Raw genomic sequence first — 27,994 nt, forward strand, 5'->3', positions numbered from 1 at the left:
ACGTTCTGACTTAACTTCTTTTTTTTTTTTTTAATGAACTAAATCTCAATTATTTTATCTCAAAACGTAGATAAAGACTGGACCATCATTGCTAAAAGAAACTGCATTCAATTTGGTTGAGGAATGAATTAAGTGATAAAGTCTAGAAGTGCTCGCAAGTAACTAAAAATAGACTAAGAATAGAAAGTGGCTAGCAGGTTACTATATAGAATTGAACCCTGTACTTCTCAAACTCCAGTAAAACGTTCTGTTGACCTTAAGAACATATTCACCCACTGCTGTGGGTGAATGATATATTTTAAAATTTTGTTTATTCATCTTAATTCCAGTGTACTTTCATAACACTAAATATTAAGTGCCTTAACAATTTTGAAATGGTTGAATCAGACAATTTTCTCAATATTCATTATCTATTGATATTTTGAATTTTGGTTTATTGGGAAATATTCCCTACATCATCATCAGTTAACGTCCGCTTTCCATGCTAGCATGGGTTGGACGATTTGACTGAGGACTGGTAAACCAGATGGCTGCACAAGGCTCCAATCTGTTCTGATAAGGTTTCTACAGCTGGCTGTCCTTCCTAACGCCAACTACTCCGAGAGTGTAGTGACCATTGAAAACCACCACTTGCAGGGATTTTACTTGAGTCGTTTCTCAGTTAATTCCAGTAAGACAGAATTTGTGCAGGCATGGCTGTGTAAAAAGCTTGCTTCCTAGCCACATCATATTGTTCAGTACCCCTGCATGGTATCTTGGGAATGGATTTGGTAGAAGGAAACTGAAATATTTGTATATTAGCATGTGTGTATATCTGTGTTTGTTCCCCAGCACGACTTTACAACAAGTCTGGGTTTGTTTATGCCCCCATAACCTAGCAGTTTGGCATAAGTGACTGATAGAATAAGTTCAGTCTTTTAAAAAAATAAGTATAGGGGTCAATTTCTTTCAACAAAGACTCTTTGAGGGGCTGCTCCAGCATGGCTGTAGTCCAATGGTTGTAACAAGTAAACAATAAAAGATAGATCAAATAATGTTAGCATATTTCATACATAATTATGTAATTAATGTTACATATTAGTTTAACATTAGTTTCTGTTCTATCATGCAATTGTAATCAAAGCCAGTCTAGGTTATTGATTTCAGTAGTTAAAGGGAGTGGTTTTTGCAAATCAAGTGGAATAACAAAAGACCTTTTTTTAGAGATTCACTGATCTGTTGGTAATTTTTTTTTACCGATATACACACATACACACAAAATTCCACAATTTGTGTCCTTCAAATTCCCATCACAAGTTATTGGCGCAGTCAAGCCTTTGGCCAGGTTCAAACTCAGAATTACGTGGTGACAAAATAAAGTTTTGGTTACACTACCATGTCTACACCCTCCCTGCTGAATAGTAACTGGTTCCTTCTTCAATTAATCAGCACTTACACACACACATTTATTCAATCTTTCATGTTAATACTTAATGTAATAAATATTAAAATAAAAAAATAAAAAGTTTTTTTTTTTTGTGTGTTCACTTCAGAGGATAATTCACGGTAATTGTTTTATTCAACCTAAAGATCACCACAAGTCCACATCTATGTCATTCGACTTCAATTTTTCACAAAGCACCTCACAACAGACATAAACGTACTCGACTCCACACTGAACCAACTAATACCTGGTGTTGCCTGTTAGTCGTTCTGGGGAGTCCTGCGACAAAAGTTGGAGATCATTTATCATCACAGAGCAGCAGCAGCAGCAGGAATGGAAAAGGGTTTAGCAGAAAATGGGAAACAGAATGTGTTTATGTGGGGGGTGTGTGTGTGTGTGTGTGTGCATCTATGTGTGTGAGACAAAAGGAGAATTACAAAAACATTAATAGCATTGCAATAGAGTTCAAATGGTTCAATTAAGTTGATTTTGATAATTTTTAATCAGTGGCTATGTTAATATAGCATTTGTAGATACGGTAGTGGAATAATCAGCAGATATTATATATATATATATATAAATACATATATATTATTATATATATAGACGCACACACTATATTAATCATGTATACATTATATATATTAGATGTATTAAGGAATATTAGTAACAAAGAAAAAAGTGATAAGGTTTTATTCCAGAAGCTGTGAATGTCCCAGTGTTAGAGATTAGAGGGGTGGGGGCGGGGATTTTAATTAATTAGTTGATGACGTAATTATGGAGGTATTTTAATTAGTTTTGTTTAGTAATACGGCAAAATATATTATTACGAGTAATTTCAGTTAAATAACACGTGATAGTTGAAAAACAAAAAAAACAAAAAAAAATTTAGGAGGAAATAAATAAATAAATAAAACGAAAGCAGTGAAATATAGCAGTCTGATTAAGAGAGACATTCATTTTGCTTGCTTGCTATCAAAGATTTTTTGCTGCACTCCGATCAATAAAGAACTTCGTTTGTCTGTCTAGCAAGATGTCGAAGTTATTTGCTAGCGAAGATTAGTCGTGTCGACAGAGGCCTTTAGGAATATAGTGTCATCTTTCATGAAGGGATAAGACTCAACTTCTGTTTGTGGAATAAAGTCAGGGCAACCAGTTGCTATGTTATAGTCACTTGATGGTTTATGAAAGCTTTTGCTGTTTGGATCAGGTAGGAATCTGTCACTATAATTTTTTTCTCCACCAAATTGATCGAGTACGGTAAGCGTAACTTTGTGCTTGAAAGGCCATGTAAGGATGTTGTCGTATTCTCCCTTCATTATTGTGAAATAAAAAGATAGATGTGTTCCTTTCCCTATTCCATCACCGTTTAGATAGACTTTGGCACACATTTTATAACCATACTTACTACTATAAAATGGCTCACTATATATGAAAGAGGTCTTTGATGTTTTCAGTGCTGATTTCCATCGGGAATAGTTGCTAATTTTCATGAGAACTTCAGCATCATAATTTGGATGTGTCACTGAAGTCAACTTGGAATTCATTTCTTCAATTCTCATGTCATGGAGACCAATTTGTCGATCAATTGATGTTACTTGAGTCAGGAGTTGATCTAGAAAAACATTAAAATGAATTTGTTGACATGGTTGCCTTTTGCACACACACACACACACACACTCCACCTCTCTCATACACCACAAACCCAATCATACCTGCTTCTGCCCCACTGAACCCAGTTGTCCCCCCACCCTCTTTGCTCGCTTCCGCACTGAACCCAGTTGTTGCCTGCGTCTGCCCCCAAACCCAGTCATCCCCGACCCTGTCCCCAAACCTACTTGTTGCCCACCTCTACCCGAACCTAGTCATTCTGACTTCCGCCCCAACCCATTTGTTCACACTCGCACTCTGACACACAGAAATGAAATGCAGAAACTATTAATAAGTAGAAAATGCAAAAAGCCGGTCATTCCAAGAACTCACCAATAAGAGTACTAAGGTTTTGGATTGTGGTCATGTCAGTTATGGATTCTTTACTTTTTAGAATTTGTACTTGTTTGTCTGTTCCTTCTTTCAGTCGTTGTAAATCTTGATCCAATACTATTAACTTTTCTGTCAAATTCACAAATTTTTTCTTATTTTCAAAGTTTGTGTTAGAATATTTTTGAAACTCAGTTTCTATAGAAGAGAAACTGAATTCTACAGATTTTAAATCTTCTTCTGTCCGAGCCACCACTTTGTCTAAGTTTTCCAAACGCTGACAAGTACGGGAATAATCCTGAAAATATGAAGAAACATTCAATAAGACAGTTTAAAGAGAAAACAAGATCAAACTATCTTATCTCAACACTGGAACATTCAACAATCTCACTTAGGTGTTGGCAAAATGTCAACACACACAGCGATTCAAGAATTCTTTGGATCATTTCAATAATACAGAAATATTTTCAGTTACAATTTTGTGCTGGTGGCATGTAAAAAGCATCATTTGAGCGTGGTCAATCCCAGTGCTGGCTGACTGGTCCTGTGCCAATGACACATAAAAAGCACCATTCAGGCATGGTCGTTGCCAGTGCCGCCTGACTGGCTCCTGTGCCAGTGGTACGTAAAAAGTACCATTCAAGCATGGTCGATGCCAGTCCTGCCTGACTGGTCCTTGTGCCGGTGGCATGTAAAAAGCACCAACTATACTCTTGTAGTGGTTGGCGTTAGGAAGGGCATCCAGCTGTGGAAACTTTGCCAGATCAGATAGGAGCCTGGTGCAGCCTTCTGGTTTGCCAGTCCTCAGTCAAACCATCCAACCCATGCCAGCATGGAAAGCAGATGTTAAACGACAATGATGATGATGATGATGACTATCTTTGTTACTTTGTTTGTGCTTGTCCTTTGAGTGTATGCATATACAGTACATCTGCATTAACTATGGTATACAGAATAGTTATACACACACCCACACATAATGTATACATACACTGGCATTGAGAAGGGCATCCAGCCATAGAAAGCAAGCCAAATCAGACTGGAATCTGGTGCAGCTCTCCAGCTGACCAGCTCCAGTCAAACCATCCAACCCATACCAGCGTGGAAAACAGACGTTAAAGGATGGTGATGATGATAAGCCTCTATCTAGTTCCAATCAACCAAATTTACTTACGAGGCATTGGATAGATAAAGTTGCAGAAGGAGACACTTGCTGAAGGTATTAAGCATTAGGATTGAGCCAAAACCTTGTGACTGCGAAGTGAACACACACATGTATATATGTGTATGTGTGTGTGTGTGTCGTTTTATATACTTTATAAACACATGACAAAACATTTATTGCCCCCAAAAATAAACAAAATGAGAAAGGCAAATATGGTACGGAAACGAAAATGAAACTATTGAAGAAAAAAAGCAGGTGGAAGCGGATGTCTGATGATGATGATGATTCGGCAAATGATATAGAAACGAGTGTGAGAGTGTAAAACGAAGATAGATATACAGAATTATGAACTTTTATATCTTGGCTAAGATTCGTAATGGTGGTATCCATTTCGGTTATATGTCGGGCCATCATTTCAAGATGGATGTTACAGCTGGCATTTTGGTGATCCTTCATTTCCGTTTCATTGCCCTGAAAATAGAAAAAAGAACAAAAAAACAATAGAATCAACAATAACAACAGAATGGATTTTTGTTGTTATCTGTTGACCCTGTTGACATCTCTCTCCTGCAGGTGAATCACATCTCAGTCATTTAACACCAACAGCCATCCAATGGTTGAAGAAGACATCTAAGAGAAAGAGAACAGGGTATTGAAACAGATACTACTGACAAGAATATAGCAGCATAAAAGTGGAGGTGTGTGGCTCAGTGGTTAGAGTATTCAGCTCACAAGTTCAATTCCCAGTGGCACTTCTATCCTAGAGTAAAACAATTTATTTCACGTTGCTCCAGTCCGCTCAGCAGACAAATATAAATAGTAACTGTAATTCAAAGGGCTGGCCTTGTTACATTTTGTGTCATGCTGAATCTCCCTGGGAACTACTTTACAGGTACACATGTCTGTGGAGTGCTCAGCCACTTGCAAGTTAATTTCACAAGCAGGATTTTCCACTGATCAAATCAACTAGAACACTTGTCATAATCAACATAGTGCCAGTTAGTTTAGCAGCGCCATATAAACAATTCCAAAGACTCAGTTTTCACCAATGAAACAATGTTTTCTTATAAGAATGGAATGGAACAGATTAGTGAAAACCGTTGAACAGATTAACATTTTTGATATCAACCTGCCTGGAACCACCCCTGGTTCTAGGATGCAAACTGCTTATTTTTAAATGAGCTGAAGGAAAACCTTCCATCAAAATTTCAAGTTAATCTAAGTTCTAAACACCAGTATAACAATGACAGAGTTATTTTGATTAAATGAAACAAAGGCAGTATAATATTTCAAAATAAATATGAGAACAAAAGGGGTCAATGGGAATAAAGAATGGATTAATGCATTTAGATGTAGACAAATGTAAAACTGTTTCCTCTATAGGAGCAGACATTTGGTCTGCAGTGGACTACGAGGCATACCATGAAGATTTCACTGTAGAAAATAAAAAGTCTTTAGTCTGAATCCTAACTGACATTATTCAGTTTAGTGAGCCACTCAACTATTTGCAATTCAATCAAACTCAGCAATGCCAAGTCAATAGATCAGTTATTAATTCCACAGCTGACATCCCCAGTATCTTTTTAAACCAGTGGATCTAAACCGGGGTCGATATGGCCCTTAGGGGTCCATATGAGACTTTGTTGTAAAAAGTTATGTGCAATAAATTGGTTATACTTCTGCAATACACAAAAGAGTTTTTTAAATTTTTTAAAAATAGTTTCAGCTGAGAGCTGCGGCCATGCTGATATACCGCCGTTAGAGAGTACAGCAGGGTTCACCACCACACCCTGCCAGAGCCTCGTGGAGCTTTAGGTATTTTCGCTCAATAAACACTCACAATGCCCGGGCTGGGAATCGAAACCGCGATCTTACGACCGCAAGTCCGGAGCCCTAACCACTGGGCCAGTTTAATAATTATTTTTATAGAATCCCTAACAATATTTAATTATAAAAGTTCAACAGGATTTTTTAAACATCAAATGGCAATGATGGTCCACTCGAGTAAAATATGAATAAAAAAGGGGTCCATAGCCAAAAAAAGGTTGAGAACCACTGATTTAGACCAAGGTGGACTTTGCTGTTGAGTTCTCAGTGTGTTGGATCATAGACAAAGCAATGCTGTTGATATGAACTGGTGCTATTCACAAGTTGTAACCAAACATGAAGGTTTGATGGTTTTATCAAGAACCAGAAGAAACTAGAGATGGCCTGTGTCGGAAATTTCAAAAAGTGGAATAAATTTTGAAGAAAGATAAGAAGTCAGATATGTTAGAAGAGATGAGAGTGATGACAATAATTAAGATTTTAATGAAACAAAGATAAAAGCCACTTACTGTGAATTTACATCCAAAATTCTTAAATAAACAGTCTTTTGGTACTTCAGCACATTCTTTCCAATGAGCAGACAACTGCAAGGTTAAAAATTATTATTATTATATCCATAAGTTATACAGAAATAAAAAAATAGAAGGGTGCCATATATAATCTTAACAAAAAATGAAGCAGACTGACATGTAATTTTTGAACCTGTGGAAAGCATGCCAGATGCCGAAATATCATTCAACCAATTTCACATGATAACTATGGCACTCTTCTGTTTATTATTATTATTATTATTATTATTAAAATTTTGGCACAAGGCCAGCAATTTCAGGGTAGGGGAATAAGTCAAATACGTCAACCCAGTACTCAACTAGTATTTATTTATTTCATCAACCCAGAAAGGATGAAAGGCAAAGTCAACCGTGGCAAACTTTAAACACAGAACATAGTGACAGACAAAATACCAGGCAAAATGCTTAGAGGTATTTCATGTCTTTGTGTTCTGAGTTCAAATTCAGCCAAGGTCAACTTTGCCTTTCATCCTTTCAGGGTCGATAAATTGAGTACCAGTTGCGTACTGGAGTCGATTTAAGCAGCTAGCCCCCTGCCAAATTTCAGGCCTTGTGCCTTTAGTAGAAAGGATTATTATAATTGTTATTGTTGTTTTTATCCCTACCTGAGATTGAACACACTCCTTTTGGCAATAATCACACGATACCATCTTATTTAGACATTCCTCAGCATGTGACTGCAACAGAAAGGTTAGAGTTGATTTCAAGGTTTTCATAAAGATGAAAAAAATTTATAGTCATGTAAATAAATTAAAAACAATCAATATATTAGTAGCAAAAAAATGGCCACAATGTTCCCAGCATTGGTTGAAAGTGGTCAAGGGTTAAAAGTAGTGTTAGATCATGCGAGAGGTCAACTGGTGGTGTTAGACTGTAAGACAGATCAGCCAATAGTGTTAGAATGTGAGACAGGTCAGGTGATGGAGTTAGAATGTGATATAGACCAGCTGGTGGTGTTAGGCAATGCGACAGGTCAACCAGAAGTATCAGACCATGAGACAGGTCAACTAGTGGTGTTAGACCATGATACAGGTTAGCTAGTGGTGTTAGAATGTAAGACAGGTCAGCCGGTGATGTTAGACCATGAGATAGGTCAGCAAGTGGTGTTAGACTGTGAGACAGATCAGCAAGTGGTGCTAGACCGTGAGACAGGTCAGTTGGTTGTGTTAGACCATGCAACAGGTCAGACTGTGACAGGTCAGCTGGTGATGTCAGACCATGCGACAGGTCAGCCTGTAGTTTTAGAATGTGAGACAAGTCAGCTGGTTCCGTGAGAATGTGAGAAAAGCCTGCCAGTGAGACAAGTCTGCCAGAACAAGACAGGCCAGCTGGTGGTGTCAGACCGTGAGACAGGGCAGCCAGTGGTGTTGGATCATGTGACAGTTTATGTGGTATGTTAGACCATGTGACAGGTCAGCTTGGAGTGTTAAACTATGTATCACTATGAATTTTTGAAAATATCGAAACCTAATTGCTACTGAACTTCTTTTAGCATCCATAAAGAAACATTTTGATGCCTCATTTGTGAAATTTGGATGAATATTTTAGGAAGTATGATAATTTGAATGGTTAGCAAAATGGTTGAAATTTTGCTTAATTAATCTGTATAGTAGCCATATTGGTGATGTCATATCTTTGAAACTGAAGTGATTTTTCTTCAAATTACACAAATTAATAGTATCCATGGTAGAGCACTTACCTATGCTTTTTCAGGTTCTTAAAAATGAAACTTATTTTGTCATTTTTTTTTAATATTTAGGTAATCCACTCTGTGGAGTAGTTGGTGTTAGGAATGGCATCCAGCCATAAAATCCCTGCCAAAACAGACACAGTAACCTGGGATAGTCTTCTACCTGGTCATCTCCTGTCAGCCATCCTACTCATGCATGCATGGAAGACCGGCACTATACGATGATGATGAAGTAAAGCCTATTTTCTTACATGTAACAAATAGTCAATTTTGTGGTGTCTTCAGACCCACCTAAATCCAAAAGTACAAACTACAGCGACTGGCACATTTGTAGTTGGTATAGAACTAAATAAATCCTGATATCTTGGAACACTTCAATAAAATTTTAACAAACTGTTAAAAATGGGTATAAATGGCAGGGTTTCAGATCAGGGCAGCCAGATAAGTTGGATTTCCTTCCTTTGACAGGGATTTTTTCACCACAGCCTTGTAGAGCTCTGTAGAAGAGATGACTTGCACAGTTTGACCACACAAAAAAGCCCATTTTTTTTGCTTCATCATTTTCATGTCAAAATACATTTCTTAAAATCCTACACTTACCTATGATGTCAGGGTCCCTCAAACACCCTGGTATTTCCACCCATTCACAAAGTTTGCCTGGATTTTTTTTTTTTTTTTTACTGTTGAACAGTAGCCCTCGATTTAGTTCAATGCACTGGAGCACATAACTGAAGTTGTGTTGAAAATAGTCATGAAGAGGACTGATTCTGCTTTATTTGATATAAAAATTGATGGAGGTAGGTAAGGTAATCATTACGAAATATAAAATTGAAAATTTTATCATTAATTTTCAATTACAAAAAAACATTTTCTTCAAAGTTTTTTTATACCATTAGAAAGAAAAATTTCTCATGAATTCAATATGGTCATTGCCAAATATGGCCATGATTCAGTTCATATATCTGCCATTCATAAATGGTAATATTGAACACCTTTGTTAGTTGCCATTCCCTTACTCTACACCTGCATAATCAATACAAAAAAATGATTAATACAATTAATCTCAGTAAATTTGAAGAATTGGAAATGTGCCTTTCTACTGTAAAAGATCTGCATAGAAAAAGAGAAAAACAATGTTAGAGAGCAGAAATCATAGATCTATATATTATAATCATTTACAAGCAATCAGCCATTACCGAGTTACTAATATCTATTTTCATCCAACACATTTGAAATCTGCAAAGAACAAAAATAAATTAGATGCTAAATCCACATGCATCAAAACAACGTAGACGATCATCAACAGCAAAATCTTTAACTTATATTTTTTGCACCTGCCCTAAAAGCTATACAAATAAAAGCTATAAATTAGTCAAAAGAATCAAAGCCTTTCTTGTTCTCTCTTTCCTTCTTTATACCTGTAAATAAGAATTTGATTGAAATAAAGAAATAAAAGCACAACAATGGCTGAATGACACTCAACAATTTATGTGTGATAATGGCATGATCTAAAATCCTGGATTCATCAATCAAATGTCACAGTTATTCATCATAAAGACGAAATCAATGTGATCAACCTTGTACAGGTGTATCAATAAAGTCTGTTTTGAGTGGATTTCAAAAAATAGTGACCTGTTAACTTGGAGGAAAAGATTTAATTAAATGCTGTCAAAAGACTTGGTAAAGTATATACTATATCTTTTGTAGACTTGTTGTAGATAATCCCTTTCAGGAACCACCCAGGTATGGCCATTTGGATAAATCGCATCAAAACCACATGCGAAAATGAATTCCTTGTTACCTGTGTCAACATCTTCCACAAAGAACTAGTGTTAAGCATTCTCATGCCCATAGCTCATAAACTAAATAACTATTCCTTCAGAAGCAATTACTTCAATGACACTATACCAATAAACCAATCTGATTCATTAACTACAGCAACCCATTCCACCTCGTTATTGAAATTAAATGATGGCTCGTTGGTTATTGAGTCTGATGATAATACGTTTGCTCTGCTTGATTTTTCTTTCATCCTTTTTTTACTGCTAGGTTCAGCATACGGATCTCTTTTTACTAGATAACTGACTGGGCATGACAGGTCTCTCTAGTATATGTTGTAATATACCAAGCACAGCTTTCGAGTCTTGAACTAACTCATCCAAGTTTTTTCTCTTTTTTTTTACCATACACTAAGCACTTACTAAGGACACCAAGAACGGCTTCCAAATATATCTCATCTCATTTCTTACCCCTGCCAGTGAAAACACTGATAGATTTATTATAGACATAAGAACATTGACGTCAGTTGAAGTGACACATGAGCCACCATGTTCTCTTACAGCATCCACCAATGGTTTTGTTTCTTCTTGTTTGGAAGCTTCTTCCATTTCTCTCTTCATTTTCATTCTTTGAGTCTATCCTCTACTCTATACACCACCACCCTCTGTCCAAATGTGTCCAACAGTTCCAACAAGATGCCCCAAGTGATGCGCCAATCATATGGGATGTATGTGCCATTGAAGGATCATCTAGTGATGTTAGCCACTGGACACTGATCCTGCAGGAAAAGTGAAAAAAAAAATATCATAGAACATGCTAAATTATAACAATAGTATATCACAATAACATGTAAGAACAGGTTCTATTATTTGAACTCGTAAGAAGCACTACATGTCCATTTTTACGTTCCTTCGCTTGATAATTTATTTCATTTTCAGCAAAAAATAGAAACATAAATGTACATGACAAAACATTAAGTCACATACATACTGAGAATAAATACATTCATTGGGCCTCACAGAGGCAATATGGCCAATGCAGGTATCACATTACTAGCACCCAGGCTGGTGGCAGGTAAAACCACCTTTTGAGCACTGGGCCTCATGGAGGCGATGACAAATGACCGAGACTTTTGGCAATATGCTGTGCTTGAGAAGACCCCCATCAAGCCAAGTGAAATTGTAGTCATGGTAGATATTGGTGTCATGCACATGGCACCCATGCTGGTGGCACGTAAAAGCACCCACTTCACTCTTGGAGTGTTGGCATTAGGAAGGGCATCCAGCCGTAGAAACCATGCCAAATCAGACTGCAGTCTGGTGCAGCCCTTCAGCCCTGGTCAAACTGTCCAACCAATGTCAACATGGACAACAGACATTAAATGATGATGATGGTTGGCCAAATCAACGTAATAGAAAATGAAAAGAGAGGAATTAAGATAAGGCCTGGTAAGCCTTGTGTGTGGAAGTTCCTCAAAACAAAAAATATTATTTTGATTTATTGGTCAGTGTAAGTATTCAATTTTATACGAGATGGGAGCATGAAAAAAAATCATGACACATTCTATCACACAAACAATCACATGCATAAAGCATGAAGTATGGCAACAGTAATTTAAAGTTAAATATCATCTACATTAAAGAAAAGAAAATAAGTGCAAAAATATAATCAATTAAAAAGAGACAGCAAAATCTTACCTATGAAATCAAGATGACTTCTTCAAAGAAAAGTGTGAAGGCAGCATGTCTTGATTGAAGATACAACCTTCAGAGTTGTTTCAATGAGAAAATAGCACTTTGATCCCAGGTAATTGGGAAAAATCACCTGGGATCATCCCGAGTGGTAAAATTGTAGGAGAATCTTGTTAGTAGGAGGAAGATTGGATAGAGATTTCTTCCTGCCATGCCCTGTACTAAGGAACACACTCCTCAAGAGCTTAAAAAGTTCAGCAGCTATTGTATTAAGAACAATGAGAATAAGATACTAGAATAATCCCTTTAAGGTAAATTTTAGTTGTACTAAAAATATATGTATATACTAACTGTGTATCCCAACATTGCTGGGTAATTTTCACTAACTTTAGCGGACTTTTCATCATCATCATCATCATCATCGTTTAACGTCCGATTTCCATGCTAGCATGGGTTGGACGATTTGACTGAGGACTGGTGAAACCGGATGGCAACACCAGGCTCCAATCTAATTTGGCAGAGTTTCTACAGCTGGATGCCCTTCCTAACGCCAACCACTCAGAGAGTGTAGTGGGTGCTTTTACGTGTCACCCGCACGAAAACGGCTACGCTCGAAATGGTGTCTTTTATGTGCCAGCCGCACAAGAGCCAGTCCAGGGGCACTGGCAACGATCTCGCTCGAGAACCCTACAAGGCCAGTCAGGCGGTACTGGCAACGGTCTCGCTCAGGATGGTACATCTTATGTGCCACCTGCACAAGAGCCAGTCCAGGGGCCCTGGCAACGATCTCACTTGGCTCGCCGGGTCTTCTATATATATATATATATATATATATATATATATATATATATATTGTTGTGTCTGGAGGGAGAGTCATTCTCTTTTGGTGCCTTATAATTTAACACTCACCGGTAAAATTTCCACTTGTCTCTTTTTTATTCTTCCAAACCCCCCGCTGCGCCCTGCAACCCTTTCAATAATTTTGACTGTCCGTTATTCACACTGTGCAAGATCCCACAGAGTGAAAAACGGACAGAGTCAAAACTACCGAAAAGGCTGCAAGACGCAACGAAAAGTTTAGAAAAATAAAAAAGAAATAAGTGGGAATTTTAGATAGTTAGAAAAATAAATTAGAAAAATAGAAAAAAATAAAAAAAATATAACTGACTGCAGAATAAAACTGGATATATAAATCTTTGGAATAGCAAATCTACATAAGTTGGATTTTCTCCATTTTGACGGAAATTTTTCAAACTATCTTTTTCACCACAGCTTTGCAGATGATGGGAGAAAGCTTTTTACAAAAAACAATTTTTGAAAATTTATGAATTCCCCCTCCCCTGCCTTCCAAACCAATTTAGCCCAAATTCTTTTATGTACTACATACTTAAAATGATGGGATAATCCTTTCCAGTTCAAAAACGAATGTTTAGAAAATTTATCAATTGTATCCACTACCCAACTTACCCAATACCAGTATTGGCCAATGTTTTTTTTTTTTTGCCCTACACACTTAAAAACAATGGGAGAAGCCTTGAAGATTAAAAAAGAAGATTTTGATAAAATGTAATTTCAAAAGAAAGAGAGGGAGATCTCTGTTGCTGTCACAAATTTTAAAATGTTTAAATTAAGTGAAAATTTTCAAATTTAGTTTATTGATGTACTTTTTCATGCTAAATCCAAGTTTGCGATTCAATTATTCCAGAAAAGTTTTAGAAAAATTCTACGGAAACTTAAAGTTAGATCATTAGGTAACAAAAGGAAAGTTATGAGTGAGAATTAATACATATACAAAGAGAGGGAGTGACAAAGTGTATGATGAATATATAGAGAGACAGATTGATGGTGATAGACAGAAAGTGGGAGAATAGTCAATCTAAAAGTTGAGTTATTTCTTGTAGCAAATTATATATATATTTTATTATTATTTATGAATGACATTGTCTGTAGGACACAGATTTCGAAAATGAAATTCGTTTTCCTCAAAGATGCACCATTCCAGAGCCTTTTTGGGTTAAACATTCATACATAACCATATATATTAACATTTCTATAATAGATATATAATAATGAGCCAACAGTAAGCCAGTGACTAGGCTTGGAAGTTAACCAAAATGTTACCAACAGTCTTGTTACAAAGAGTAGTCTTTATCAATAAGATTATTCAATTCTATTCAACTACTAGACTACCCATGACCTGTTGGGTTACTGGGGCAGTCTGAGTTTCCTAGCAACAGAGTTTTGTTGTGTGGGGTTTTTCTTCTTTTCCATGTTATTTTGCATGCTTTCAACGAATGTGACATCGAAATCACGCGTAAAGGAAAGATTTGGCTGCTATTTTATGCATGCCCTGCTACCATGTAATAGGTATTTCGGGTCCTTTATCGCAAAAATACATATGCAAAAATACCTGCTAGGTAAAATTCAGAGGTCATCCAGCACACATTAAACAGCAAGAGTGAATAAACAACATTCTCAATACGATGATTACATACTAATTTTAGACTCTAGAAGACTTATTTATCTCAATTTAGTGCATTTTTTGATAAAAAATATGTTTACTTACCAATGAATCTGTCCATTTTTTTAAAACTCTGGGTCAAAATTAATATTTGATCCATATTCCATTTGACCTCTCGCCACGTGGGAATCTGTCAGTTTGACAAATACTGTCAAAGTGTGTTAATCATATACAAAAAGTATATGATCAAAACTTTTTTTGACTTTGTGCTTTTTCACCATATTGTGGCTAAATTCAGCAATGACCATATTGAATTCATGAGAAATTTTTCTTTCTTATGGTACAAAAAACCTTGAAGAAAATATGTTCGTTTCTAAGTGAAAATTAATGATAAAATTATAACTTTTATATTTCATAACAATTATCTGACATACCCCATCAGTTTCTAATATCAAAATAAAAACAAAAACATTCATTTTTCTGATTGTATGATTTTCAACACAACTTGAGTTATAGTGCTCCAGTACACTGAAAAAAAAAAAAAAAAAAAGACAAACTTTGTAAATGCATAGAAATACCAGAATGTTTGAAGAACCCTGACATGTTATGTAACCGTCAGATTTTAATTAAAATTATATGAGAAGTTCACATCCAGAACTTTCAAACAAGTATTTTGATATAAAAATGATGAAACAAGTGTGTTTTTGCTTATTCTAACTGTGCTTGTCTCCACTGTACAGCGCTCTATAGTGATACTTAGTGAAACCCATGTGACAGGTCAGCTGGTAGTGTTAGACCATGTGACAGGTCAGCTGGTAGTGTTAGACCATGTGACAGGTCAGCTGGTAGTGTTAAACAATGCGACAGGTCAGCTGGTAGTGTTAGACAATGCGACAGGTCAGCTGGTAGTGTTAGACTAAGTGACAGGTCAGCTGGGTAGTTTTAGACCAAGCGACAGGTCAGCCGGTAGTGTTAGACCAAGTGACAGGTCAGCAGGTAGTGTTAGATAGTAAGTAAAGTAAAAGAAAAGTGAGTCACTTGGATATTACTGCCCTGAATGCTAAGACTCATAGGGCTGCTAACTTGGTTTCCACAGCTACTAAGTGACCAAGTTCACAATATTGCCTATGAACCGGATACCAGCCTGTTACAGGGTTAGCTCATTTGCAGCTGAGCTGACTGAAGCAATGTGAAATGAAGTGTTCTGCTAAGAAACTTGATGCATCACTCAGTCCTGGAATTCAAACAACAACCTTGCCATCATGGCTTAACTACTAGGCCATGCACCTTTACTGCTCATATAACAATAATTAATTTCAAAAAACAAAAAGGAAAACAGAAAAAAAAGGAAGAAAGTAAATGGTGATAACTGACTGTTTTGTCACTTCTCCGTATTGATGAGTCACAATCTTCACACTTAATTATTTGAAACGGGCACGTCTCAATATGTTGCTCTTTCTCTTGTAAACAACCTGTCCATGTACAACCTGTGTTGCTACATTTTTTCTGCCAGTATTCGCAATTATTCAGGTGTTTGGAATGATCCTAAAAAAAAAAAATTTAACAAAAAAAAAAAACACAAAATTAGAAAATATTTTCACACACACACACACACTTCAAGAACACAATTTCATTACTCTTATATGTCTTCACTACAACACATCAAAAGACGTGTCTTCCGCATTGCAACATGCCAACAGGTGTGTTTTCCTCACTGTAACATGCCAACAGGTGTGTCTTCCTCGCTGTAACATGCCAACAGGTGTATCCTCTTCACTGTAACATGCCAATAAGTGTGTCTTCCTCCCAGTAACATGTCAACAGGCATATCAGAGATAATATGGTCAATATCTACATTACAATGTAGATATTACAACACTCAGTAAGACAGGGCTTCTTGCAGTGAATTCTCTTAACAAGGTTAGTGAGGACTATACCTTATTCTGGAAGGGCTATCCTGAGGACAGGACATCACCAATATGATATGAGATTTTTTTGTGAGAAAGTCTGCTGTCTGAGTTGAGTGAGACACCAGCTGGCATTAAAGAGTGGCTAATATTATTTCATGCTCCATTTGAGAAGTCCCAAGTCACATGATTGAGAACTTGTGCATCTCCTGTGCAATGTAATCATCTGGATAAAGACTACTTCTATCAGACATTAGATTAAGTACTAACTAAAATACCAAATTAATACAAAACATCCCACTGTGTGATTTTTAATGCAGGAACAGGGAAGAAAAGAAAAAAAAAAACAAGGAATAATTGGTACTTATTCCATCAACCCTGAAAGATGAAAATTAACCTTTCACCTTTTCGAGGTTGATGAAATAATAATGATGGTCACTTCTGTTGATTTCGACATACAAGTGTTTGAAGGGGAGGATTAAAAGAAAGAAGAAAAATTAGTAGCAGCAGTAACAACAACAACAACCAGAGAGAACAAAGAACACAAGTAAAGAAAGTGGTACTTACCGATAAATCTTTGTACAACATTTTTACAGGACAGCCATAACATTTATTATAACAATATACAAGTTGGTGGTTGATGTATCTTCTTGCACTGAAGTCTTCATGGAGCTGAGAATGGACAAATTATTTAGATTAGTTTATTTCAATGTTTCCCAATCTTTTCCAGTTGCCATCCCTTTTGGCTTCTGGGATGACACACAAGCACACACCTCTTTCTATAGCAAATTCAAAACATCTGTATTTCACAAATAAAATTTAAATTAGTAAACCCATTTATTTTGCTGTTTTTACAATATGAAGGACTAAATTTACATCTTGCCCGTAACAAAGTTGTTTTCTGATTTTCAATGGAATGGATGTACTTAGTGCAGGGATATCAACTTCCTGACATCTGGTTGAAAGGTACTAAAAAGTTGTCATATATATATATATATATATATATATATATATATATACATGTATACATATATGTATATATAGGTTTAAATGTATATGTATATATACATACATATAGACAGACAGACAGATAACTAGATATATATATGTCTAAATAAAAGGTATGATGGTCACAGCTACACAACTATTACCCTGTTAACTAGTTATTCAAAATGACAATATAAATTTCAGTCAAAAATGTGACATGTAAGTGAGATTCAGGAAGTTGTAAATTGTAAGAAAAAATTTTTTTTAAATAATTCAATTAATACAAACCTCAAATTTTCTCAAAGTGACACAATCTTCCTCGTTTGCAGGACATGGTACACTGTCCACATTTTTCAACAAATTGTCAGCACATTCCATACAGATGCGGTGGCCACATCGTGTCATCATAGCATTCTTTAAAACATTTTTGCAAGAAATGCAAAGATAGGATTCTTCTATATTAACAAATTCTGGGGTAGGATCAGGCTTTGACAAGGCCATTTCAGGAAAAATAGATCTGAAAATAAACAAAGGAAGGTTGCTATGAAAGACAACTTGTTAGAAATACTACGTTAACAACAGGACATAGCTTTTTCTGCCTTGCGCTCGCTCACTCACACTTTCCGTGTGTGTGTGTCTGTGTGAGCAAAAGAGAAAGGTAATAGAGGAGTGCAGTAGCAGGTGAGACAAAGTGATGTCCTCTCCAAATTAAGCCAGCATGTAACAAACATTAAAAAAAAAATGAAGATGATGATGATGATGATTGGATTTTCTTACTTGGGTACTTTATCGTTTACTTGTTTTAGTCATCAGACTACGGCCATGCTGGGGCACCGCCTTAAAGAAATTTTGGTTAAAGGAACTGAACCCAGTACTTGTCTTTTTTTTATATAGCCTAGCACTGATTTGATTGGTCTCTATTCTCAAACCTCGAAGTTACAGGGATGTAAACACACCAACACTTCTCATCAAGTGACAGTCGGGGACAAACACACACACACACATAATATATACACACGCATACACAATGGGCTTCTTTCAGTTTCCATATACCAAATCCACTCACAAGGCTTTGGTTGGCCCAAGGCTATTGTAGAAAACATTTGTCTAAGGTGCCATGTACACCAAACTTTTACATACCTTATCTGTTTAGAGTACCCCTACCAGAAGCAGTTCACTTCTCTAGATATTTCTTTTTGCTTTTTCCTCATGAATGGAATTTTATAAATGACTTTATATATATATGTGTGTGTGTGTGTGTGTGTGTAACAAATAAACAAATGAGATGTTGTAATAATAAGCACAGGAAATGAATTGCGTAGCGACAATAAAACAAATGATAAGGATATGATAATCACAGAATGAATAATTGAAATAATTTCCCATTTGCTGAAACAATAAATCCTGAAATTCTCTTGAAATTCCAGATTCGAATGTGGGAGTGGAAAATTACAGAATTAGATCCCAGTTTCATATATGTAATAAGACAACAAATTTAACCATGGGGAAAATTGTTACATCGAATGACAACTGGAGAATGAATTGATGTAACATCAACAATATCAATCTCAATAATGACAACACAATGGGGAGAATTAGATTTTGTAAGTGAAATATTATAAGGTTTAACACCCCTTTTGGAATTCTCGTAGCCATGGATATACCAGGAATATTCTTTAGGGCATTAGACAAGCATTTTCCTCCCTCTTGTAGATACAGTATGATATTTAGTGGGCATACTGTAAAATTCATATACTCTACTACATCTAATCTAGCTGATAATAAGACAGCAGTTAATAGTAAGAAATTAAATTATATTACTATTAATGAGTATAATTTTAATTTCTCAGGTCTGCTGCAAATAATTCACCTTTATCTATTACTAGCAATGCAACCCAGCGTTGCCAGGGTGTTATGGCCTACAGCTGTATTGTATTATTTGCTCCTTTTTGTGGGCAGAATTGGCACAGCTGATATATAGTGAACTGGATTACTGACATAATGGAAGTTATTGTTTGTTTAAAAGTGAAAGGAGGGAGGATACAATTTGCGTGAATTTGCATGAAAGTGCTTTCTGTTTCTTAAGAAGGATCACAAACTGTATTGTTTCATTGTATAGAAGTGGGTTATTATGATTTTGCCCAGAAATCATGTTTTCCAAATTTTAATTTATCCCCAATTTCCACTGCAATTTCTTAATTTGTAACTCTTTTTTGAATTTTTTTTTATCCACATAGAAAAATACAGAGATTATGAATCTGGGAAATATATTTTTTTAAAGTTTAATTTTTTTTAAAGACACACTCAATGCCCCTTCCCCCACCTCACCCATCATCTCCCCACTTTCAAAAGGCCAAAACCTCCCAATGTTTCATGCATGCACAGAATTCTACTAAAATAGCAGACATAAAAAATACCAGACCACCAGAAAACCCGACATGCTAGAAACAACAGGTAAACAACAATATTCCTCACTTTCCAAAAAGCTAAAAGTGAAATATTGGGAGTTTGTAGGTTTGATGTGCTATTATTATCTAGAAAACACAACCTTAGCTTCAGGGAAACAGGGCAAAGAGTGAATGATGTGGAAAGAAGGAAGCTAGAAATAATTCTCAGCTACAATGCGACGAAACAGGGAATAGGTATCTCTGTTCAAATGGCAAGCTACTTCACACGTCTTAGAAAAAGCATCAGATGGTATCACAAGATTGCTTTTGAATACCTGCTCAAAACAACCATAGTAAATGCTTTGGTGATATTTCGAAAGAACAATCAACAGAAAGTGCAGATTACTGAATTTAGAAAATCTATTATTGAATCACTCTGTGATTTGGACACTCACCAACAATACCAAGAGCTGCAAGCACTAGTACATAACTTGAAAAGGTGCAGCGAAAGGGACAAATCGAACAGAAGTAGTTGATAATTTCTGTTACCTATGTAAGCTAAATTTGGTGGCGCATGGCTTAGTGGTAACAGATAATCTGGAAACATTTTATTGCGAGTGTCAGCTCTAGACACAAGTTCTCTGTAACCCAAAAGCAATAAAGAATTCTTAACAGCCTCCTTCATAGCTAATTTTGGTCAACTAGGTAACAGAAGCTACCAAACACTTTGTAGGAGCCAGAAAAAAACTTATCTCATGTGTGGTGCTGATATTGTCGCTCTTTGCATCTTCAACGCAAAGAGCAACTTGCACTTCCTCGTCAACTTTCACCTACAATAAATGCCCCCCCCCCGGCTCTTCTATACTGACCTTGGCCAGAACAGCCAGCTCAGGCACCGGCACCCTTTGCACCCATCAGAATGAAGAGGCTCAATCGTTCACTACAGATTAGCTCCCCAGACACAAGTTAGTGCTGATGAAGCTAGTTACAGGTGAAATACAGAGACATCAGGAAGATATTGTTCCTTGGATTTGATGAGAAAGTTTTAAATAGGGTTCTATAAGTGGTGGCATAAACAAGGAGAGAGAAATGCTGGACTGGTTAGCAAGATAGTGATGTTGATGTATGAGAAGGTATGTTCAGTTGTAAGGACAAAAGAAAGGAACAGTGTTGGTATTAAGTCCTCTATTATATGCAGATGTGATGGAGGGGACAATTGGCACAGAAAAAAAATATTACAAGAGACATCAATTCAAAAAAAGATTTTTTTTTTTTTGTCTTTCTCAGATTTTTCTCACTGATATACAGCCACAAAAAATACCCATGTCCATCTGGGAGTACAGAAAGGGATCATTCCCATTACAAACGTAGCAATATTATCATCGACTGCTAGAAAAGCAAAAATGTTCCAGAAAGAAGCAACTACAGAGCTATCGCAGTTATTGTTGTTGTTGTCGAGCATCAGATCAACTCTGATTGAGCAGACCTACGACCGAAGGCGTCCCAGCCATGACCATCGTGTCATTTTTATATATCAAAGATTAGATTGATCATCCTTATTTAACATTGCAGAGTGTAATCCGAAAGATTTGAGATTTGACTGCTATCTTTAGCAGATCGAGGTTCCCTCGTGTAGTGCGATTATGTTAATCCAAAAAAAGAATGTTTTGTTAATTAACGACGATAATCAAATGGATTTTATATTGCAGAGAGACAAAACAGAATATGAAACGAAATAAATTCTGGGAAAAAATCTTCACTCAGAACCACTTCCCGAAACGAGGAAAAATTCATCGGAATTCACGAAAATAGGTTCTTACTGCTGCAACTACATAGTTACCGGGTTCTATTTGAAATCTCAGTACTTATTAAACACTTCGAATTCTGTTACCCAGAGGAGGGGGAAAAAAAAAAAAGAGGGTGGGTCAGTTGGTTCCAATAGCAGATTCATCTATTCAGTGGGCTAAGTAAGGAAAAAGGGGTCCACGAAAGGGAACAGTCTAATTTGGTTTGTATTCTTTCAAACTCCTAAACGTGAATGGAAGTATCATTTTAAAATAAAAGGCGGTCGGATTTTTTCCTTTCGTCAAATATTAAAAAAATTTTTTTTTAAATGAATGACAAACGGAAGTCGTCAATACGTTTGTTGAGTTCGATATTTAGTGAATCGATGTTTTAGGCAAGAATAACAGACACACATACACAGGGAAAAAAAAACACCACCAAACATTATTTAAGACGAATCATCGAGGAAGAAACGATAGGTGATCGCGCGGCCTGCTAGAAAATGCAGCCAAATCTTTCAGTCACATTACACCCTACTGTCTTGAAAAAAAAGGGAAAGATTGCAGAATGTTGCCCTAGATATACTAGAAGTGAAAGAAAGAAGGGAGGGTCACGACTGGAAAACCTTTGATCAGAGGTCTGTTCGATCAAGGGTGAATAAGGCCTGAAATCTATAATCCGACAGATGTAGATTAAATATTAAATTTTTTTAAAAATTATTGTAAGAGTAAGAATATATGCGTGTGTGAGAGTGTATACACACACAATATATATGTATATATACGCAATTGTTCTCAAGGATCGTTATTAACTAGAGACAAATGAATAGACGGCTTAAATGCTTTAAGTCATATAAATTTTAAAATATGAAAAGAAACAAAAAAAAACGGCGACAAATTGGTGAATTAATTGTTTACTTTGAATTAATGGTGATGAGAAAAGAAAACAGTAAATCTACGGCAAAAAAAAAAAAATCAAAATAAGTTAGTTACTAAAATAAAAACTGGAATTTTTCTGACCCAAAAATAAATAAGGGGAAACCCACTAAAATGTGAAAGCGAATGAACAGATTACGATCATCCAAAGAGAAATACAGAAGCCCTTTTATAAAGTCTCTCACACACACGTATGTATGTATATGTATATATATATATATATATATATATATATATATATATATATATATATATATATACCGTCACGGCTTAAAGAAACTAGATACATTTATACATACATACATACACGTATATATACCCCGATCACTGACCATGAATAGCGAGGTAATGACGGCATAGGAAAGAAAACAGAATAGTATGAAAGATCGAAATAATGTATGTAAGCGTGACTATATATATATACATATACATACATACATACATATATATATATATATATATATATATATATATATATGCATATTGTTTAAGGTTTTTTTTTTTTTGCTCCTCTTCCTTTTGAAACACAGACAAAAAATTCGAAACGAAAAATCATATTAAAAGAAAGAAGAAAAAAAGCGAAGAAAGAGAAAAAAAATGGTAATAGAAGGAATTGGAATATAATTTGAAATTGTTGTTAAATGAAATAACAAAGCTTATTTGTGGTGGTTAATACTTACAGTGAAATCAACTGTTCACACACAACACTATTATGTTAATAGGAATTGTCAAGGAAAGCAGAAACCAAGTCACAGCTTTTTATGAACCTTTGCCTGTCATCACTGGATTGGTAAAACAACCACACTTTCACATGGAACCATACAAATCTTCAAACATCTTGCTCCTTAATGCAACCAACTAATTTTCAACAAGTTTATGAAAATAGGGGTTATTTAATGCCTAGTACAAGAGACTAGCTCATCGATATAACTTCCTGTCTAAGGCGAAACAGGAAGGGCAAATCGAGACTTTTCTCCCTTCTTTCTAAGAGAAGTAATTAGTCATGTGGAGGAGAGAATTACACACGATTAATATATTACTTGTTCTTTTTCTCTCTATGTCTGTGTCTCAATAATGTTTGTATTTACAGTCCTACACACATTCGTTTATCTATCTATATGTTGTGTGTGTGTGTGTATATGTATGTGTTGAGTGTGTCTGTTTATCTGTGTTACGAGATAGTGCTCAGGATGTAGAGCAGGAAAAACGTGATCTTATAAATACGAGAAAGTACGAAATTTTCTTTATGCGTAGATAAAATTGCAACATATATAAATATATACATATTAACTGTCAGAAGAAGAGTGAGAAAGGAGTACCCAATCCCATAATAGAAATTAATAATATATTTTATTTTGGCTGAGTCAGTATCTTGTTACACCTATAGGTGTGACTGAATTCGATGGGATTTGTACATATTTAGTTTTCTTGGCATAGGATGTGGTGTAGATGGAAAGAAGAAAGAGTAACTGGAAGGAATGATAAAACGGGAAAGACAAAAATATACAATGTGGGTGTGTAATCTATTTCATCATAACGTTCTTGAGTCTTCTTTTCCTGTTGACACAAATGCCACACCCATTTTTTAATATAAAATAAGTACCAGGCTTTATCAATTTGTTTGATTTAAGCCCTTTAAAGTGGTGCCCCAGCATGGCTACTGTCCAATGGTTGAAACAAAAGATAAGAAATGTATGTGAGCATTAGAAAATATGAGGCAAGGGAGAGAAGATGATGATAACTGAGGTTTGGGAAAGGTACAGGGATGAACATAGTGGCCGATAGAGGATTAATCAATAATAGGTATGAGTTGGAATGTCGATGCTGAGCCTCTGACACAAGTTTGGAAAGTTTGCATAGTGGATTGAATGTTGACATGAACCCTAAATCTTTAAGTCTTTTCCTTAAAGATGAAAACTAGTAATCCTTTTTACTTAATTTTTTTTGGCGGGGGGAGGAGCTAGTTGATTACATCGACCCCAGAGTTCAACTGGTACTTATCTCATCAACCGCAAAAAGATGAAAGACAAAACCGATCTGAACATATAATATAGACAAAAGGAAGAAAGAAAAGGAAAGAAAACATGGCTTAGACAAAAAGTCTAGAAGCCCAATATATTAAGAGCTCGCCCTATAGCCCTGATGGTAAATAATTATTTGCTCTTAACATATTGGGCTTCTAAACTACTTGTCTAAGCCATGTTTCTTTTCCTTTTCTTTCTTCCTTTTGTTTATATTATATGTTCTTGTTTTTCACTCTGGTGATGATCCGTTGCCTTAATTCGAATGCTCTACGAAGATGAAGAATTTTATTCTCGCACTTATTAATAAACTGCATTTTGGCAATCTGATCAGTAACGGTAGCATTTGACTAAACCCTTTGTGGTTGTTCTTTTCACCCTTTATGTCCTGAATTCAAATCTTGCCAGATTCAATTTTATTTGATTCATTGTTGCCCTCTTTCCTTTCTTTTACTCTTTTCCAACAGGTTGAGGTGCACTTGAGCAGTGTTGTTGTTATTATTATTATTATTATTGAAGGCGGCGAGCTAGCAGAATTGTCAGCATGCCGAGCAAAATGCTTAGCAGTATTTCATCTGTCTTCTTGTTCTGAGTTCAAATGTCACCGAGGTCAACTTTGCCTTTCATTCTTTAGGGCTGATAAATTAAGTACCAGTTACACATTGAAGTCGGTGTAATTGACTGGTCCTCTCCCCACAAAATTTAAGGCTTTGTGCCTATTGTAGAAAGGATTATTATTATTATTATTATTATCTTTCCAGGGTCAATAAAATGAAGTACTGAGGTTAATATAACCAACTAGCTCCCTCCCGAAGTTTCAGGCCCTGTGCCTGAAACAACTATTACAAATTCTGTGGTTTTTGACATTTTTAGAGGTCATCTCTGTTGAAAATCCCACATTTTTGTTTCATCATTGCCAAGTTTGTGTGAACCACTCTTTAGACAATTTCCAACAAAGACCATCTTAATTATATTTCAGAACACGATAATATTATTATTACTCATATATTTGTCATGGTAATTCTTTTTACTTTTAAGTTTACCATTCCCATACACTCCTATAAAGGTATTGGTCACTATTACTGATTATCACCTGCTAGCTATTCCATAGATAACAGCTGTGTTACAAATCTCTCTCTCTCTCTCTCTCTCCTTCTCTCTTCCTCCCTCTACTCTACGAATATGTGTTATATCATGTAGATTCCGAATAACAAACTTTTGTGGTGGGATACACATAAACGAAGTCCTATAAAACATATTTCGGTGTATTTCTCTGTTCTACAAATCATAGGGAAAAGGTGAAAGAGAAATAGAAGATGATGAGTAATGTGGAAGACCTGCCATGAGCAAACGTGGAGAAAATTCATCAGCTTGTGCATGAGGATCATCAGAAGATAATCAATGATGTTTTGAAGCATTCGAGGGAGGACATTCGGTGAAAGCAACTGGATCTGTGGCATGCGAAGAATAGGATTCTTCACAATGACAATGCACCCTGTCACCAAGTTCTCCTCACTTGTGAGTTTCTCACCAAAAACAACATAGTATCACTTGCGCACCCATCCTGTTTGCTAAATTTAGCACCTGTGGGTTTCCATCTCTTTTCCAAAACTGTTGTTGAGATCAAGAGCGAATCGTAGAAGGTCCTTGACTCATTTATGGAAAACAACTTTCAGGCTGGATTCCAAAAAGTGGCAGGAACATTGGGACCTGTGTATTGCTATGCAAGGTGATTATTTCGAAGGAGATGATGTTAAAACGTAGGTTAAAACTTAGGAAAATTATTTTTTATTAAACATTACTAGTCCAGGAACTTTGGGGGGAAAACAATTGGGGGGGTTATTTTTGAGAACCGTTCCTCACTCGCAGGTGTTTCTGAACAAGTCCATATTTGTAGAGAATTTCATTAACAAATATACATTTTCTTGAAAGTTAAGACGAATTGAAGTGGACTCCGGTGAATTTTCCAAAAATTCCCCACCGCACCCCAAAATTAGACCGTATCCTAATATGACACATATTTTATGCACTTTGGGAATCATTTCTGATGGAGAAAGGGCTCTCACATTTAGTAGCCTTTCATATTTGCAAGCCATTCATTTTCACTTTCAGACAGCGGGATGAGGTGGCGAGGAGTGTATGAATCAATTTTGGAGTTTTCTCATAGAAAATTTGAAATTGATTATTTTATTTTTTCTATATTCTTAATCTCCATATTTTCTCACGTAGATTGAAAAAAGAAAATTCGTTAAAAAAAGTTAAAATTTAAAAATTTGAGGTGGGGAGAGGGTAATTGAAAATTTTGAAAACCTTTTTTGGGGCATAGTCAGAATCTCGTGTTGAGGGCTTCACATACCGTGGTTCTTTTGCTGTTTCACTACAAATCTACGCATACGGAAACAGCCATTCATTTTCACTTTTAGATAGTGGGACGGGGTGTAGATCAATTTTGGAGCCTTTTCATAAAAAATTTGAAATTAAAATTTGTTCCTCCCCCCCTCATATCCTTAATTGTATTTTTCCACATAGAATGAAAAAAAAAAATTCGAAAAAAAGTTAAAATTTAAAAATTTAGTCTGGGAAAAGGGAAATTTAAAATTTTGAAAATGTTTTTTGCATATTCGGAACCTCCGTCATCAAAAATATGGGAACCCGGTGAAAAAAAAAAAAAAATTAAAAGGTCAGTTTTGAGGGGGGGGGGTGACTGTGCGCCAGGTCCGGCATTTAAAAAAATCTTTTTCGTTGAATGAATTACCGTGACGTCATAATATGCCATAAAATCCTTTTTTTTTGGGCCTGGAAAATGGAGTGCAGTGGGAGTGGAACCCTCGGAAATTTCAGCCCCGCCCCCACTTCATTTTCAAATATTTTTTGCTGTTTCTTTCTTTACCCATATTTTTAGAATACATTTTGCAGAAGCGCAATAAGTGAAAATGCAGAGGCTATAGAAGTTTGTGGTAACGAAGTTAGTGGAGAGATAAAGAATGATAGATAATTCATGTGTGTGAAACAAGTAAAAGTATAATTTTAAAACAAAATACCTTTTTCATACCTGTTAAAAATCACTGGATATAATATATATATAAGATATAATAATCCCAAATTGCAGAATAGATTTGAAAAGCTAAAGCTCTTTCCCTTTGAAATTTTTGGCGCTGAAATCGGGTAATTAATGTGTTTCAGTTTTGTGTGAGGAGAGGAGAGAGAGAGAGTGTGTGTGTAAGTGAGTGACGAAGTTTACCTAAACTTTCAATGGTATAAGCAATATATTACATATATCATCATCAACATCGTTTAACATCTGCTTTCCAGGCTGGCATGAGTTGGACGGTTTGACTGAGGACTGGCAAGCCAGGAGGCTGCATCAGGCTCCAAGCTGTTCTAGTA

General features: G+C 35.9%; 1 protein-coding gene across 6 annotated transcripts; it reads right to left on the reverse strand.

Moving 5' to 3' along the window:
• Positions 1–2,101: 2,101 nt before the first annotated feature.
• LOC106869200 (TNF receptor-associated factor 3) lies at positions 2,102–27,990 on the reverse strand. Of its 6 annotated transcripts, none has more exons than XM_089337934.1 (9): positions 27,660–27,990; positions 17,768–17,996; positions 17,060–17,164; positions 15,960–16,130; positions 7,570–7,641; positions 6,905–6,979; positions 4,920–5,039; positions 3,407–3,701; positions 2,102–3,038 (listed from the first exon to the last, which is right to left on the reverse strand). In XM_089337934.1, the coding sequence occupies exons 2-9, from the start codon at positions 17,978–17,980 to the stop codon at positions 2,473–2,475; spliced, it is 1,617 nt and encodes a 538-aa protein (XP_089194060.1). In that variant the 5' UTR covers positions 17,981–17,996; positions 27,660–27,990; the 3' UTR covers positions 2,102–2,472. The 6 variants fall into 6 exon arrangements, with proteins under 6 accessions (XP_089194060.1, XP_052831233.1, XP_014770326.1 ...); XM_052975273.2 differs by having other exon boundaries at positions 4,908–5,039; positions 27,660–27,798; XM_014914840.3 differs by lacking the exon at positions 27,660–27,990 and adding an exon at positions 23,267–23,545.
• Between the last annotated feature and the right edge of the window lie 4 nt (positions 27,991–27,994).

This window comes from Octopus bimaculoides, chromosome 20 (assembly GCF_046866305.1).
Source record: "Octopus bimaculoides isolate indiv1 chromosome 20, ASM4686630v1, whole genome shotgun sequence".
Taxonomy (NCBI): domain Eukaryota; kingdom Metazoa; phylum Mollusca; class Cephalopoda; order Octopoda; family Octopodidae; genus Octopus; species Octopus bimaculoides.

Bases quoted from the DNA above. Each gene is read 5' to 3' on its own strand.
- LOC106869200 (XM_052975273.2), bottom strand. From the start codon at position 17,980: ATGGCCTTGTCAAAGCCTGATCCTACCCCAGAATTTGTTAATATAGAA. The intron at 16,131-17,059 runs GTAAGTACCACT...TTTTTTTTTTAG, and splicing joins TGTTGTACAAAGATTTATCG to GATCATTCCAAACACCTGAA. The intron at 3,039-3,406 runs GTGAGTTCTTGG...ATGTTTTTCTAG, and splicing joins AAACCTTAGTACTCTTATTG to ATCAACTCCTGACTCAAGTA.